The sequence below is a fragment of the Heptranchias perlo genome, chromosome 21 (assembly GCF_035084215.1).
Source record: "Heptranchias perlo isolate sHepPer1 chromosome 21, sHepPer1.hap1, whole genome shotgun sequence".
In the NCBI taxonomy this organism is placed as follows: domain Eukaryota; kingdom Metazoa; phylum Chordata; class Chondrichthyes; order Hexanchiformes; family Hexanchidae; genus Heptranchias; species Heptranchias perlo.
In genome coordinates, this window is record NC_090345.1 from 34617205 (window position 1) to 34633493 (window position 16289).

Below are 16289 nucleotides of genomic sequence, written 5' to 3' on the forward strand. Positions count from 1 at the left end.
TCCCTCCCCGACCCCAGTCCTGCTGTCAACAAAAGAGATAAGCATGGTGACAGATTATCACAATGTTTCTGTTCATTATTCAGAACTATTTCTGGAATTAATTGTATTTGTGACATTGTGATTTAGTTCTAAACTGTTTCACAGCCTTCAGGGATGTCCAAAATAGTGAAATACCGAAATAAAAACGGAAAATGCTGGAAATACTCAGCAGATCAGGCAGCACCTACAGAGAGAGAAACAGAGTTAATGTTTTAAGTCGATGACCTTTCATCAGACCTGTGTGAAATACCAACTGGAACAAGCCCAGCCTGTCGTAGAACATTTTACACGCCTAGTTTCAGATTTTCTTCCATGGCAAACACCATCAAATCTTTACCAAACATTACATTCTCTTTCAAAAGCAAAATACTGCGGATGATGGAAATCTGAAATAAAAACAGAAAATGCTGGAAAAGCTCAGCAAGTGAGGCGGCATCTGGAAAAAGAAACCACAGATACTGCTGCATTTGCTGAGCTTTTCCAGCATTTTCTGTTATATTAAATTCTCTTTAATACACTGGTCCATGGACAACCATATACATTAAATCATAGACCACTAGTCCACCACAGTAATTAATGGTATGCGGAGGATAAATAAATCGGAGAGAGATTAAGATTATAAAACTTTGTTTTGGCCCTCCTTCTGTCCCACCCATTCCAATTTCTAACTTTGATTTCAAAGATTAGGAGGACGATTTTAACCTCTTCTGCTGACAGGAATGAATGCTTAAGCTTTGTGATGTTTTTGAACTGCAATATTAATGTTTTTTTTTTCATTTAGGAGTTGTTGGGTATGTTTTGCTACAGATGAAGACGATCGGACAGCGGAATGGGTGCGGCCTTGCAGGTGCAGAGGATCTACCAAATGGGTTCACCAAGCTTGTCTACAGCGATGGGTAGATGAGAAACAAAGGGGCAACAGTACAGCCAGAGTGGCATGTCCACAATGTAATGCTGAATACTTAATTGTCTTTCCAAAACTAGGTAAGATTAATGAAGCACAGATCAATTAGTTCACTATAAGGGATTCTCAAAGTTCATTTATTGTTTGTTGCCTCATGCATCGTTGTCTGGCAAATGTACAAACAAGGAGATTTAAAATGAGAGGAGGGTGGGGGGGGCTGGGAAATGACAAGATTTAATCTTTTTAAAAATCTTTTTTCCCCTTCAGGTAAAGACATAAATTATGGATCCCCTCCCACGAGAATAAATGAACACATAATTTGATGGTGTTTTAAGGTTTTGTCCTCTAAATAGATAACATATTTAGACATCCAGTCAAATAGTTTAAACCAAGAAGGTTCAACTTAGCAATTGTTTTTGAACCTACCACTATTTTAAACTGTTGCAAACTATATGCAAAACACAGCGACTCCTACTCTTTCCAGGGGAGCACATTCCAAATTTAAACATTCTTTGCTTAAAGAAAGGGTAAGCGAATTGCCCGATGGAATATTTGGAAAGTCGAAATCAAACATAATATTGGATAACTTTGCTACCCTTTACTCCCGGTGGGAATGTTTTTAAATATTTCCCGTTGCTGGCCGCTGTTGTATTTACCAATTTTTCTGTCTAGTTTATCTGGGCTAGGTCCCTTTTTTTGTACTTCTGAAATTTACTATTTTGAAGTTCAGCCGCTTTGTTTTTGATTTTTCTTTCTGTTCTGGTTGTAACCTAATTATACCATTCTAATTAGCCATCACATTTTGTTACTGATAGTTCATGGCACCTTTCGTTGAGCATTCTTGTCCAATTAGTTTTCAACATACATTTGTAGTACCATAATTTAAGAGCCCTCCCAGTTGTCGTGTGACTTCAGTGTTCAAGGTCCAGTGTTCACAGTACATGCTGTTGACCACATGATACTTGAGTATTCTTCTGTTTATCGTCAGTTTGATTTTACAGTTGCATAGAAACTCCTTCATGTTCCTGAATGCCTCTTTTGCAATCACTGTCATATGTTTAACTTCTTTATTGTTGTAGCTATCTGGTGTTAGACTACCCAGGTAAATAATTTGTCTATTTCCATATTGTTCTATAGAACCATGGATGTTTACAGCACAGAAATAGGTCATTCAGCCCATTGTGTCTGTGCCAGCTCTTTGCTAAAGCAATGCAAATCTCATCCCACTACCCAGCTCTTTCCCCATAGCCCTGTATCTTCCTCTGCTTCAAGTATTTATCCAGTTTTCCCTAAAAGATGCAGTGGTCTCTGTCTCAACACTCCCATGCTCCAACAACCTTCTACATAATCTGTTTTTGGGATGTTCTCTTTCTTTGTGGTTACCATTGATTTTGGCATCTTAGTATTTTTTTCAATCTGTATTCTGAACTTGTCTGATTTTCCACCATAAGTATTTCTTTCTTTGGATCTGCCATTAGTACTGCACCTTTGGCATACTTTGGGTTTGATTATTAATTTTCCATTGATCTTGAGCCCAACCTGTAAATCAATCAGACTTGCCTATCATAAATTTAGGGACTATGTTGAAAAGATTGTGTGAACTAATGCATTCTTGTTTCATTCCTCATCTGCTCTTTGTCCATATCAGTTCTTAGTGTTCCTTGTTCTGTGTAAAGATCCTTTCTTCGTCCAATATCCACGCTTGTTGGGCTCCCTGGATATCAAACCAGCCTTGACTGATTTTCTGATTCCTGACTCAGAGTAGTGAGGACAATTGTAGCTCCTGCCACTACCATCGACCCACATGACATGAACTAGTCCATCATAAACTGGTAATGGAATGTGGGACCTCCCTGGTCTTGCATGTTTCAGCTACTCACTAGAGAAGCTTAGAGCCATGAGGGGAGCCCCAAAATTTGTTTGTCATTATAACTCCAAGGGCTTTAATTAAAGATGACAGCAAAAAAAACCTGTGTATAATAATTACTCTTTTTGGTTGATTTTCATGTAATTTATTGATTTCCGAAAAACTGTTTTTCCAACCTTAAATAATAATAATGTAATCCCTACAACTTGCTATATTTCACTCCAATTAGTGTAATATTAGAAGTGGATTTCTAATGCTCTTTATTGTAGACTGTAGATTAAAATCAACTGCAGTTTCTTCTACCCAGATGGAAACCGGTTTTTGAAATCTGTAAATATACTTAAATATTTTGTTACTGAGTTCATATTTTTTTATCGACAAATGGAGTGACAGAAGAAGTCCCTTATTCTAGTTACTGTTGTGGTTGTACTAACAATTCAGCTGGTTGATAAAAAGGATGAAGTTTTCATTACTTGTAACCCTAATTAGATTTCCATGACATAAAAAGCTTTCAGGAAATTAACCTGTGTACTCAAAATCGTATCTTTTTACCACTCATAAGTATACCATAATTAAATTTTCTAATGGATAATTTAAATTTCTCTCCCTCTCTCTCTCTCTCTCTCTGTCTCATTTCAAGGTGCAGTTTTTAAAGAACAATGTAAATTACATTTTGCTATTGGATTAAATGTAGATTTGCTGCTGTTTGTCAAGGGTAGAAGATGTACTACATTTCAGTTGGAACGTAGATAATTATTACCTAACATTATTTTCTTTTACTTGTGTAATGAGTAGATATGTGTGCCTTTCTATACTTTGCTATTGCATAATAGCTAGAAGATGAAAAGAGGAAAAAACTGATTTTATTCATGACAGTATTGTTCAAATCCAATTTTGCTCTTCTTGGTCCCTATCTTTTCACTAGACCAGAACAGCACCATTTCAGCAATAACATTCTCTATATAGATGTAGAGCCCATCACGTTTCAGAAATCTTACATTTAAAGATATCGATATACCTGGAATACAGATTTCAAGGATTTGGTTTGGGTTATACTTTAAAGGTTCATGTTTCCTACTGTTCCAAACCAGCTTTTCAATAACATGATTTTCAAGGTCAAAGGTGCAAAGCTTTGTTCTATAAATACCTTGATTGCGTCTGCTGCAGGCAAATCATTGTGTGACTTGTAAACAGTGATGATTGTAGTTGTTCCATTAAGTAACTTTGTTGAGATTTCATTATTTTGTATCTGCACTTTTATTTAATCACTGATGCAATGAAATCTTTTCATAATATCAGTAAACCATATACCTAATAGCAAAGTCTCTTAAAACATTATTTTCCTTTACTTGTGTAATGAGTAGATATAAGTGTGCCTTTCCATGTTTTGCTATTGCATAATAGCCAGAAGATGAAAAGAGGAAAAAAATGATTTTATTCATGACAGTATTGTCCAAATCCAATTTTGCTCTTTCCTCCTTGGTCCCTATCTTTTCACTAGACCAGTGGAGGGGAGATATTGATGGTATTTTTGAACAAAATTCGATGATGCTTCTGATATTTTAATACCCTCAGGTAGAAATAGTATCTAAGTACTTGTGCTTTTGAGATACAATGAACCAAATTGTATGAGCTTGTTTTACTTGGTGCTACTCTTGTCATGTTCACACTGGTATGAAGGGCTGATTCTAGGTTGGTGTTAGCTTGATTGAGAATGATTTTTTTGAGGGGGTGAAAGGATGTCAGGTTCATGTATGCAAACTGACCCCGCCCCCAGTTCCAGGCAAAAGCAAGCCTGCGTGTACAGGGTCCCTTGTGTTTCGGCCAAACATTGTATGTAACATTGTGTTTCTGCACCTGCTGAAGTCGTATATCGAGTGCACTTGAAGCATGGAAGGATTTGAATCATGTTATTTTTTTTTTATTCGTTCATGGGATGTGGGTGTCGCTGGCAAGGCTGACATTTATTGCCCTAGAGAAGGTGGTGGTGAGCTGCCTTCTTGAGCCGCTGCAGTCCGTGTGGTGAAGGTTCTCCCACACTGCTATTAGGAAGGGAGTTCCAGGATTTTGACCCAGCGACGATGAAGGAACGGCGATATATTTCCAAGTCGGGATGGTGTGTGACTTGGAGGGGAACGTGCAGGTGGTGGTGTTCCCATGTACCTGCTGCTCTTGTCCTTCCAGGTGGTAGAGGTTGCAGGTTTGGGAGGTGCTGTCGAAGAAGCCTTGGTGAGATGCTGCAGTGCATCCTGTGGATGGTACACACTGCAGCCACTGTGCGCCGGTGGTGAAGGGAGTGAATGTTTAGGGTGGTGGATGGGGTGCCAATCAAGCGGGCTGCTTTGTCCTGGATGGTTTCGAGCTTCTTGAGTGTTGTTGGAGCTGCACTTGTCCAGGCAAGTGGAGAGTATTCCATCACACTCCTGATTTGTGCCTTGTAGATGGTGGAAAGGCTTTGGGGAGTCAGGAGGTGAGTCACTCGCCGTAGAATACCCAGTCTCTGACCTGCTCTTGTAGCCACAGTATTTATATGGCTGATCCAGTTAAGTTTCTGGTCAATGGTGACCCCCAGGATGTTGATGGTGGGGATTCAGCGATGGTAATGCCATTGAATGTCAAGGGGAGGTGGTTAGACACTCTCTTGTTGGAGATGGTCATTGCCTGGCACTTGTCTGGCGCAAATGTTATTTGCCACTTATGAGCCCAAGCCTGGATGTTGTCCAGGTCTTGCTGCATGCGGGCTCGGACTGCTTCATTATCTGAGGGGTTGCCAATGGAACCGAACACTGCGCAATCATCAGCGAACATCCCCATTTCTGACCTTATGATGGAAGGAAGGTCTTTGATGAAGCAGCTGAAGATGGTTGGGCCTAGGACACTGCCTTGAGGAACTCCTGCAGCAATGTCCTGGGGCTGAGTTGATTGGCCTCCAACAACCACTACCATCTTCCTTTTATGCTAGGTATGACTCCAGCCACTGGAGAGTTTCCCCCATGATTCCCATTGATTTCAGTTTTACGAGGGCTCCTTGGTGCCACACTCTTGTCAAATGCTGCCTTGATGTCAAGGGCAGTCACTCTCACCTCACCTCTGGAATTCAGCTCTTTTGTCCTTGTTTGGACCAAGGCTGTAATGAGGTCTGGAGCCGAGTGGTCCTGGCGGAACCCAAACTGAGCATCGATGAGTAGGTTATTGGTGAGTAAGTGCCGCTTGATAGCACTGTCGACGACACCTTCCATCACTTTGCTGATGATTGAGAGTAGACTGATGGGGCGGTAATTGGCCGGATCGGATTTGTTCTGCTTTTTGTGGACAGGACATACCTGGGCAATTTTCCATATTGTCGGGTAGATGCCAGTGTTGTAGCTGTACTGGAACAGCTTGGCTAGAGGCGCAGCTAGTTCTGGAGCACAAGTCTTCAGCACTACAGCCGGGATGTTGTCAGGGCCTGTAGCCCTTGCTGTATCCAGTGCACTCAGCTGTTTCTTGATATCACGTGGAGTGAATTGAATTGGCTGAAGACTGGCTTCCGTGATGATGGGGATATCAGGAGGCGGCCGAGATGGATCATCCACTCGGCACTTCTGGCTGAAGATGGTTGCCTTGTCTTTTGCACTCACGTGCTGGACTCCGCCATCATTGAGGATGGGGATGTTTACAGAGCCTTCTCCTCCTGTTAGTTGTTTAATTGTCCACCACCATTCATGACTGGATGTGGCAGGACTGCAGAGCTTTGATCTGATCCGTTGGTTGTGGAATCGCTTAGCTCTGTCTATAGTATGTTGCTTCCGCTGTTTAGCATGCATGTAGTCTGAGTTGTAGCTTCACCAGGTTGGCACTTCATTTTTAGGTATGCCTGATGCTGCTCCTGGCATGCTCGTCTACGCTCCTCATTGAACCAGGGTCATGGACAGATGCATTTGCGACAGGTAGATTGGTGAGGACGAGGTCAAGTAAGTTTTTCCCTCGTGTTTGGTTCGCTCACCACCTGCCGCAGGCCCAGTCTAGCAGTCTGGGACTCGGCCAGCTCGGTCAGTAGTGGTGCTACCGAGCCACTCTTGTTGATGGACATTGAAGTCTCCCACCCAGAGTACATTCTGTGCCCTTGCTACCCTCAGTGCTTCCTCCAAGTGGTGATCAACATGGAGGAGGACTGATTCATCAGCTGAGGGAGGGCGGTAGGTGGTAATCAGCAGGAGGTTTCTTTGCCCATGTTTGGCCTGATGCCATGAGATTTCATGGGGTCCAGAGTCAATGTTGAGGACTCCCAGGGCCACTCCCTCCTGACTGTATATCAGTGTACTGCCACCTCTGGTCGGTCTGTCCTGCCGGTGGGACAGGACATACCCAGGGATGGTGATGAAAGAGTCTGGGACATTGGCTAAAAGGTATGATTCTGTGAATCTATGTCAGGCTGTTGCTTGTCTAGTCTGTGGGACAGCTCTCCCAATTTTGGCACAAGTCCCCAGATGTTAGTGAGGAGGACTTTACAGGGTCGACTGGGCTCGGTTTGCCTTTGTTGTGTCCAGTTTTATTCTTATTGTGACTTTTTTTAGCGAGATTTTACAACTGAGTGGCTTGCTAGGCCATTTCAGAGGGCAATTAAGAATCAACCACATTGCTGTGGGTCTGGATTCACATATAGGCTAGACCAGGTAAGGACGGCAGGTTTCCTTCCCTAAAGGACATTAGTGAACCAGATGGGTTTTTACGACAATCCGGTAGTTTCATGGCCACTATTATTGATACTAGTATTTTAATTCCAGATTTTATTTAATTGAATTTAAATTCCCCAGCTGCCATAGCAGGATTTGAACTCATGACTCTGGATTATTAACCCAGGCCTCTGGATTACTAGTCCAGTAACATAACCACTATGCTACCGTACCCTTTTATCTAGCTCTTGAGTGAAAAAAGGTTGGATGTAGGGCAAACAGATCATTGCACTAGGATTGGTTCAAAAGAATGCAGCCTGAACCATGGGATCTACTAAGCAGGTTTCTTCCATCATCTGGCTTCAATTTATGGTAAAGGCCACTATGGTAAATGTCCATAGGAGCTCAGTCTGCTGACCTGAGGGAACTTGTTTCTCAGCTAGCACACTTGGCCTTACTTTTCAAGTTTTCCTCTGGGCCTGCTAGGTAAGCGTTTATTGTTTCTTTTTTAAGGAAGGGTCACTTTGGGGAGAAAATGGAGATCCTGCTTGAGGGTTTCAAAAGCCATTAGTTCATCAAGTTACTTCAGGAATGGCATCACTGCATCAGGGGAAGGGTCCCTGATCTATAGGCTGAGGTCAGCTCCTTTTGGATATTGCTGGGTCCTCATCATGCCAGAACCTAGTCAGCAAAAGAGGCTTCTCATAAGTGCACTGGTATCACCTGGTCACCCAATAATGACTTTTTTCTCTCTCTCTCTATTCATCCCAATATCTTTCATGGGGTGTCATTGCTTTTATGGGAATTAAGATGAGATTACATTAGATGTTTAGGTCAGTTTGTCCTCTACGTTTGGAGCCCAAACAAATGCCATATAGGGAAATGTTTGTTCAGATAATCAGGAAGATCCTAGAGCTGTGTCCATGGTTCCAACCAAAGTCAGCAGCCCAGTATCTTCAGCAGCGATGGAACAGGTTCTCTAGAAAATACGTTTCTGCCCTATTTTGTAATTCAGCACATTTTTTGAAAAAAAGGTATCATTCAAGCATATCCAGGCTAGCTGGCTGTGGTGAACCTCAAGGACGCCTGCTTCCAGACAACAGGTTCTTAGTTCCAATTTCAATGGCCAGTTGCAAATACTGAATTCATCCCTTCGACCTTTCCCCAGGCCCAGGGTTTTCACAGTATTTGCATAGCTCACCTGGTTAGAACACATTCGAGTCTGTGAGAAACGACATCGCTACCATGATACAATTCATACAATCAGTACTTTAGACAATAGCAATTTCCAATGTGGAAATCCACAGCAAATATTACACCGTTGTTCAAAAAAGCAACTATAGGCCAGTCAGTTTAACCTCGGTGGTGGGAAAACTTTTAGAAATGACAATCACTTGGACAAGTGGGAATTAATTAAGGAAAGCCAGCACGGATTTGTTAACGGCAAATCGTGTTTAACTTGATTGAGTTTTCTGATGAGGTAATTATTAGGGATGGGCAATAAATGCTGGCCTCGCCAGCAACGCCCACATCCCATGAATGAATTTAAAAAAAGAGGGTCGATAAGGGCAATGCGGTTGATGTGTATGTGGACTTCCAAAAGGCGTTTGATAAAGTGCCACGTCATCAAAGGCTTGTCATCAAAGTTGAAGCCCATGGCATAGAAGGGGCAGTGGCAGCATGGATACTAAATTGGCTAAATGACAGGAAAGAGAGTACTGGTGAACAGTTGTTTTTCACACTGGAGGAAGGTATACCGTGGTGTTACCCAGGGGTCGGTACTAGGACCACTGCCTTTTTTAATATATATTAATGACGTGTACAGGGCACAATTTCAAAATTTGCAGATGACACAAAACTTGGAAATGTGGTGAACAGTGAGGAGGATAGTGATAGACTTTAAGAGGACATCGACAGGCTTGTGAAATGGGCGGACACGTAGCAAATTAAATTTAACGCAGAGAAGTGTGAAATGATACATTTTGGTAGAAAGAAGGAAGAGAGGCAATATAAACTAATGGGTGCAATTCTAAAAAGGGTTCAGGAACAGAGAGATCTGGGGTTATAAGTGCACAAATCATTGAAGGTGGAAGGGCAGGTTGAGAAAGCAGTTAAAAAGCATACGGGATCCTAGGCTTTGTAAATTGAGGCATAGAGTACAAAAGCAAGGAAGTCACAATGAACCTTTATAAAACACTGGTTCGGCCACAGTTGGAGTATTGTGTCCAGTTCTGGGCCTCAGAGAGGGTGCAGAAGAGGTTCTAGGGATGAAGGACTTCGGTTACATGGATAGATTGGAGAAGCTGGGGTTGTTCTCCTTAGAGCCGAGAAGGTTGAGAGGAGATTTGATGGAGGTATTCAAAATCATGAAGGGAGTAGACAGAGTAGATCGAGAGAAACTGTTCCCGTTGGCGGAAGGGTCAAGAACCAGAGGACATAGTGTGGAGATGCCGGTGATGGACTGGGGTGGACAAATGTAAGGAGTCTTACACCACCAGGTTATAGCCCAGGATCCCGTATGCTTTTTAACTGCTTTCTCAACCTGCCCTTCCACCTTCAACTGTTGGACTATAACCTGGTGTTGTAAGACTCCTTACAGAGGACATAGATTTAAGGTGTTTGGCAAAAGAACCAAAGGCGACGTGAGGAAAAGCTTTTTTACATAGCGAGTAGTTATGATCTGGAATGCATTGCCTGAGTGAGTGGTGGAGGCAGATTCAATGGTGGCTTTCAAAAGGGAATTGTGTAAGTACTTGAAGGGAAAAAATTTGCAGAGCTACGGGGAAAAGGTGGGGAGTGGGACTAGCTGGATTGTTCTTGCAGAGAGCCGCATGGACTCGATGGGCCAAATGGCCTCCTGTGCTGTAACCATTCTATCATTCTATATAGTGCCTTCAACATAGAAAATGTCTTTAAACATTTAACTTTGAAGGAGGGAGAGGGATAGATAAAAGTAATGAAGGAGTAGTCATTGTGCAACAATTGGGAGAGGTGATCAAAAGCTTTGTTGAAAAGATGGGTTTTGAGAAGTGTCATGTGTTCGGATATTTTTTGACCTTTTTCCACAAGATATTTGGAAAAATAGTTACTTTTAATGTGGGGTTTTAAAACAAAGTGGATTTGCAGATTTAAAAAGAAAGGCCACAGACTGCAGGCACTTGGAGACTGTCTGGCTTTAATACACATTTGTACTGTTTAGGACAGTTAAGAATGGTAGGAGAGTCATTGGGATCGAACTTCCAAACACAAAACAGGCACAAAGCATACCACTTTAGTAGAGGGAAGACCTGCACCCATTCTATGCAGGTGTTGATCCCACTTCTGAATGCACGAGGCCCTTTCTTCGGCATCCTTTTAGATATTTGTGTCCCAAGAGTCAGGAAATTTCAATGGCCCCGCAACTGCCAACCGAAAGGTAGGTTTTGACATTTTTTTTATTCACCCCATTATCTTATCCCAGGGGATCCCAGCAAACATTCATCCCATAAAAGGTTGGAATGTCCCTTCCTGTTGAGCTTTGCATGAAGTTAGTTTCAAAGGGTGGGTTTGTGATAACAGGTTTGAATAACAGCTTTTCTGTTCAGCCACTGGATGGAGGAGGGTCAGGAACCAAGCTCCAACTTCATGTGGGTCCAGAAAAGAACTGAAAAAAGACCCAGTGGTGGATAATTCATTTTTAAAATTTAGGTAGGGAGTTCCAGAGAGTACGGCTGAGGTGGCAGAAGGCCCCTGTTGAGACAAAGGGAAGGGGTGATGCACAAAGGGGCAAAATCAGAAGGGTGTGGAGTTGATTTAAGGCTGCAAGAGTTTGCAGAGATAGGGTGTGGAGAGACCATGGAGGGATTTGAAGAGATGATATGAGAAATTTTAATTTAATATGTTGGGGGCCAGGAAACCAACCTGGATTAACAAGGACAGGAGTAAAGGATGAGCAGGACTTCGCATGGGACAGGATACAGGCAGCCATGTCTTGGACAAGTTGCTGTTGAACAACTTAACTGATAGTTTTATTTGAAATCACAAGCTTTCGGAGGCTTCCTCCTTCGTCGACAAAGGAGGAAGCCTCCAAAAGCTTGTGATTTCAAATAAAACTGTTGGACTATAACCTGGTGTTGTAAGACTCCTTACATTTGTCCACCCCAGTCCATCACCGGCATCTCCACAACTTAACTGATCAGCTAGACATCACCTGAGATAACCATCAAACACTGAACATTGGAGTCAAAAATCATTTGATCTCGGACTGGAAAAGTAAGCTGCTTTTATTCTTGTGTTCAGCTACTGGCTGCTGTGGTATGGGCCTTGTGCAGCTGGCAGCAATGTCAAGGTATACTTTGCCAGATTTTTTTTTAGCACTAGTGGCCTGGAAGACCTGTTTGTTTTTTTTTATTCCTGGTTCTTCCTGACTACTGATTTTCCTAAAGCCAGTAATATGTTGTTCCAGCAGCAGCGCATGTTCGTGGAGATGTAATGACGTCACTGCACAGGCACACTGCCCAAAATGTTACAGCCAGTCTCTGCTCATTTGGAATGGAGAGCTCCACAGTGCAGTTAGTTTACAATGAGAGTGGCACGGTTAGCTTGTTCTCCCAAGAACTGCGCTGCACTATATAAGCAGTTTAAGGGATTTTTAACCCTTAACTTGAGACGCATCGAATAATTATTTTTTGGAGAAAAAAAACACAAGAAAAATTATTTTTTCGACAGGCTTATAAAAGTTTCCTGTGGAGAAGCAGAGTGAGCAGCAGTCAAAGTTCTTCCTGTTTGCTATGTCTGCTCCACCTACACTTAGTGTGTTGAGCATGTTTCTGCTCATAGAATGAAGACAACCTGAAAGATGGTGGAACGGTCAACTAATATAAAAATAACAAGCATCCTTCATATCATATTATCAGTTGACCCAACCATACTTTGTATACTACACTCAGGATTTTTTTCCCCTGCTCCTAAAGCATTGGGTCATTTCTAGGTATGTTTCTACAGACATCAGCAGCCCTCTGGTACCTTGCTGGAGTAGGCTTTTATATGTGACCACCTGGCTATTCAACTATGGGGAGTCATCATAGCTGACTCTGTCCCAATCTGCATAGGTGTGTTTCCCAGAAGGGGTCACTGAATAGTGATCAGCAACAAGAACTGCCCATTTCACCAGTCTGACTACGTCCTCCACATTGAAAGTTTGCAGATGACACAAAACTCAGGAATATAGTAAACAAACTATTCCCTATATACCCAAGTCCAAGTTTTTAATATATATCAAAAAGAGCAATGGGCCTAATACCGTCCCCTGGGGAACACCACTGTGTACTTCCCTCCTATCTGAAAAACAACAATTCACCATTCTCTACTTTTCTGTCCCCTAGCCAATTTTGTATCCATGCTGCCACTGTCCCTTTAACCCCATGGGCTTTAATTTTGCTTACAAGTCTATTATGTGGTACTTTATTAAATGCCTTTTGAAAGTCTATATACACAACACCAACTGCACTACCCTCATCAACTCTCTCCATTATTTCATCAAAGAACTCAATCAAGTTAGTCAAACGTGACTTGCCTTTAACAAATCAGTGCCAATTAATTTTGTCCCAGATTATTGTCTCTAAAAGCTTCCCCATCACTGGCGTTAGGCTGACTGGCCTGTAATTGTTGGGTTTATCCCTTTTTTTTCAACAGGGGTCTAACATTTGCAATCCTCCAGTCCTTTGGCGCTGCCCCCATATCGAGGGAGGATTGGAAGATTGTGGCCAGAGCCTCTGCAATTTCAACTCTTTCTTCCCTCAGTAACCTAGGATGCATCCCATCTGGACCAGCTGAGTTTTCTACTTTGAGTAGAAGTACCTCCTTTATTTATTTCTGTCCTATCCAATATCGCTCCTACCTTCTCCTTTACTGCTACATTGGCAGCATCCTCTTTAGTGAAGACCAATGCGAAGTATTCATTTAGTACCTCAACAGTACCTTCTGCCTCCACAAGATCTTTTTTGTCCCTAATCGGCTCCACCCTTCCTTTGACTACCCTTTTACTATTTATATGTTTATAAAGGACTTTTAGGTTCCCTTTTATGTTAGCCGCTAATCTATTCTCATACTCTCTCTTTGCCCCTCTTATTCCCCTTTTCAGATCTCCTCTGTACTTTCTGTATTATAAACCTTACATTTGTCATAAGCCTCCTTTTTTCTGTTTCATTTTAATCCCTATATCTTTAGGCATCCAGGAAGCTCTAGCTTTGGATATCATTCCTTTCCCCTTGTGGGAATGTGTCCACACTGTACTCGAACCATCTCCTCCTTGAAGGCCTCCCATTGTTCAATTACTGTTTTACCTACCAAATTATGATTCCGATCCCTTTTTAACTCACTGAAATTAGCCCTTCTCCAGTTACGTTTGATTGTTCCTTGTCCTTTTCCATAACTATTCTAAACCTAATGATATTATGATCACTGTTCCCCAAATCCTCCCCCTCTGAAACATGCTCCACTTGCCTGACTTCATTCCCCAGAACTAGATCCAGCACTGCTTCCTTCCTCGGGCTAGAAACACACTGATCAAGAAAGTTCTCTTGTATACGTTTCAGGAATTCCTCCCCCTCCTTGCCCTTTACACTGTTACTATCCCAGTCTATACTGGAATAATTGAAGTCCCCCATTATCACTACTCCAGTGCTTGCATCTTTATGAAACACTGGTTAGGCCTCAGCTGGAATATTGTGTTCAATTCTGGGCACCACACTTTAGGAAGGATGTCAAGGCCTTAGAGAGTGTGCAGAAGAGATTCACTAGAATGGTGCCAGGGATGAGGGACTTCAGTTATGTGGAGAGACTGGAGAAGCTGGGGTTGTTCTCCTTACAGCAGAGAAGGTTAAGATTTGATAGAGGTGTTCAAAATCATAAACGGTTTTGATAGAGTAAATAAGGAGAAACTGTTTCCAGTGGCATAAGGGTCAGTAACCAGAAGACACATTTAAGGTGATTGACAAAAGAACCAGAGGTGACTCAAGGAAACTTTTTTTTAATGCAGAGAGTTGTAATGATGTGGAATGCACTGCCTGAAAGGGTGGTGGAAGCAGATGTAATACTAACTTTCAAATGGAATTGGATAAATACTTGAAGGGAAAAAATTTACAGGGCAATGGGGAAAGACCAGGGGAGTGGGACTAATTGGATAGCTCTTTCAAAGAGCCGGCACAGGCACAATGGGCCGAATGGCCACCTCCTGTGTTGTACCTACTATAATACTTACCCAGGTTATTTTTTTTCCAACTTCTAAGCCCATGACATTGAGGCCAATTCTCATAGCTGAGATGGCTAAAGTTAGCTCACTCCAAACAGCGCATGGAACAAATAAACTTAATTTTAATGGAAATAAAATGTAACCATAATTCTCAGAAAAACTTTTATTTTCATTTGAACAGGACTATACTTTGCACAAGATTTGCTGATTTTGAGGTTGATGGGACCTAGTTTTGAAATGGGCCTTTGAATGTTACAAAAATTCAGTTCTTTGTTGCTCTTTAGTACAGGTGCTGCAAGACTACTTATTCCCAAGCATTAGATAGAAGACGAGCAGTATAAGTATTTATGGGCAGAAAAATGTAATCTTTCTGAAAACACTGTTTACATAAACAGCAGTAATGGTGTTTGGAAATAATACCTGTGTGACTGCAGCAGACATACTGTACTTAATATAATTATATACATGGCAATGTAATTATGTGGAGTTTACATTGGATTTTCTTTTATATATGTATCTATAATATAGTAAATGTTTTGTGTATTGCTTGCACTTTCTCCAAGTTTCATATTTCCTGTAACACTTTCTTCATCACAATTTGGTGATAAACCACTATAGTTATAAAGCAATATGTCCTCTAACTAGTAGATCTCCTATTGTATTGCTTGGAGTTAGTTATAAAATTACCATTGTTCTACTGAAAACTGTGAAGGCACAGTTTAAAATTAACTTTTCTTTCCCCCTTCAGAACTGGAATAGCGACTAACAATTTTAATTTTGCTTAAATAGCCGTGGAACCAAAATTGAACATGTAATGTGGATTTAAAATAGTAATTTTTTTGATAAATAGAATGTCAGTTTTTAAATTTTGATGCACCATTCACCAACTGACTCTACAGTGCCTCTGGCCATCGGAAAAAAGCTAGATAAAAATAGGCGAAGTTGAAATAACCTTTTCTTTCCTTTGCTTCACTAGGAAACAATCTCACTAATCATTCAACTAGATTGGGAACTCATTTTGAACTCAAAGTGGGGCTGCATGTTGGTACTTAGACATGTTATGCCACTGAATTTCTTGAACATTTAATTTTTCAATGCCAATCAATACCAATATCTTTTTACATAGACGTCTCATGTCCATTATGTGTCCGTAAGGCATAACAATGTGATCAACAGGCAGGATACCCTGATTGGCTGCACCCACCAAGATATCTGCAGACCCTGGAAGCACAACAGCAGCAGTGACAGTGGGGAATTCTCTTTACAGGGTCTAGGCCATCAGAGAGCCAGATGCAGAGCTATGCCATCTGTTGCAGTTACTATGGACTCGATATTAGGAGGGCTGTGGGTTCATGGCGAGGGGGGGCGACTGGGCGCGTGGGTAACGCGCCCAGTAAAATCAGTCTGCCCTGCGCGCGATCACAGCCCAGTTGGATCCACTTACCTGGTCTTCCGGGTTCCCCGCTGCTGAGCTGCATGTCGGGCGGACTGCGCGTGCGCAGTAAGGTCTGTCAGCTGGAGGAGCTCTATTTAAAGGGGCAGTCCTCCACTGACTGATGCTGCAAGAAATAGGAAAAATTACGGCATGGAGCA

At 41.9% G+C, this 16289-nt stretch overlaps 1 protein-coding gene across 1 annotated transcript in view; it reads left to right on the forward strand.

Moving 5' to 3' along the window:
* Positions 1-16289, forward strand: part of marchf5 (membrane-associated ring finger (C3HC4) 5) — an 84713-nt gene that overhangs the window by 25904 nt on the left and 42520 nt on the right. The window contains exon 2 of the mRNA XM_068002446.1: positions 821-1023. Within this exon, the coding sequence (XP_067858547.1) occupies positions 821-1023 (203 nt within the window). The remainder of the gene's footprint in view (positions 1-820; positions 1024-16289) is intronic.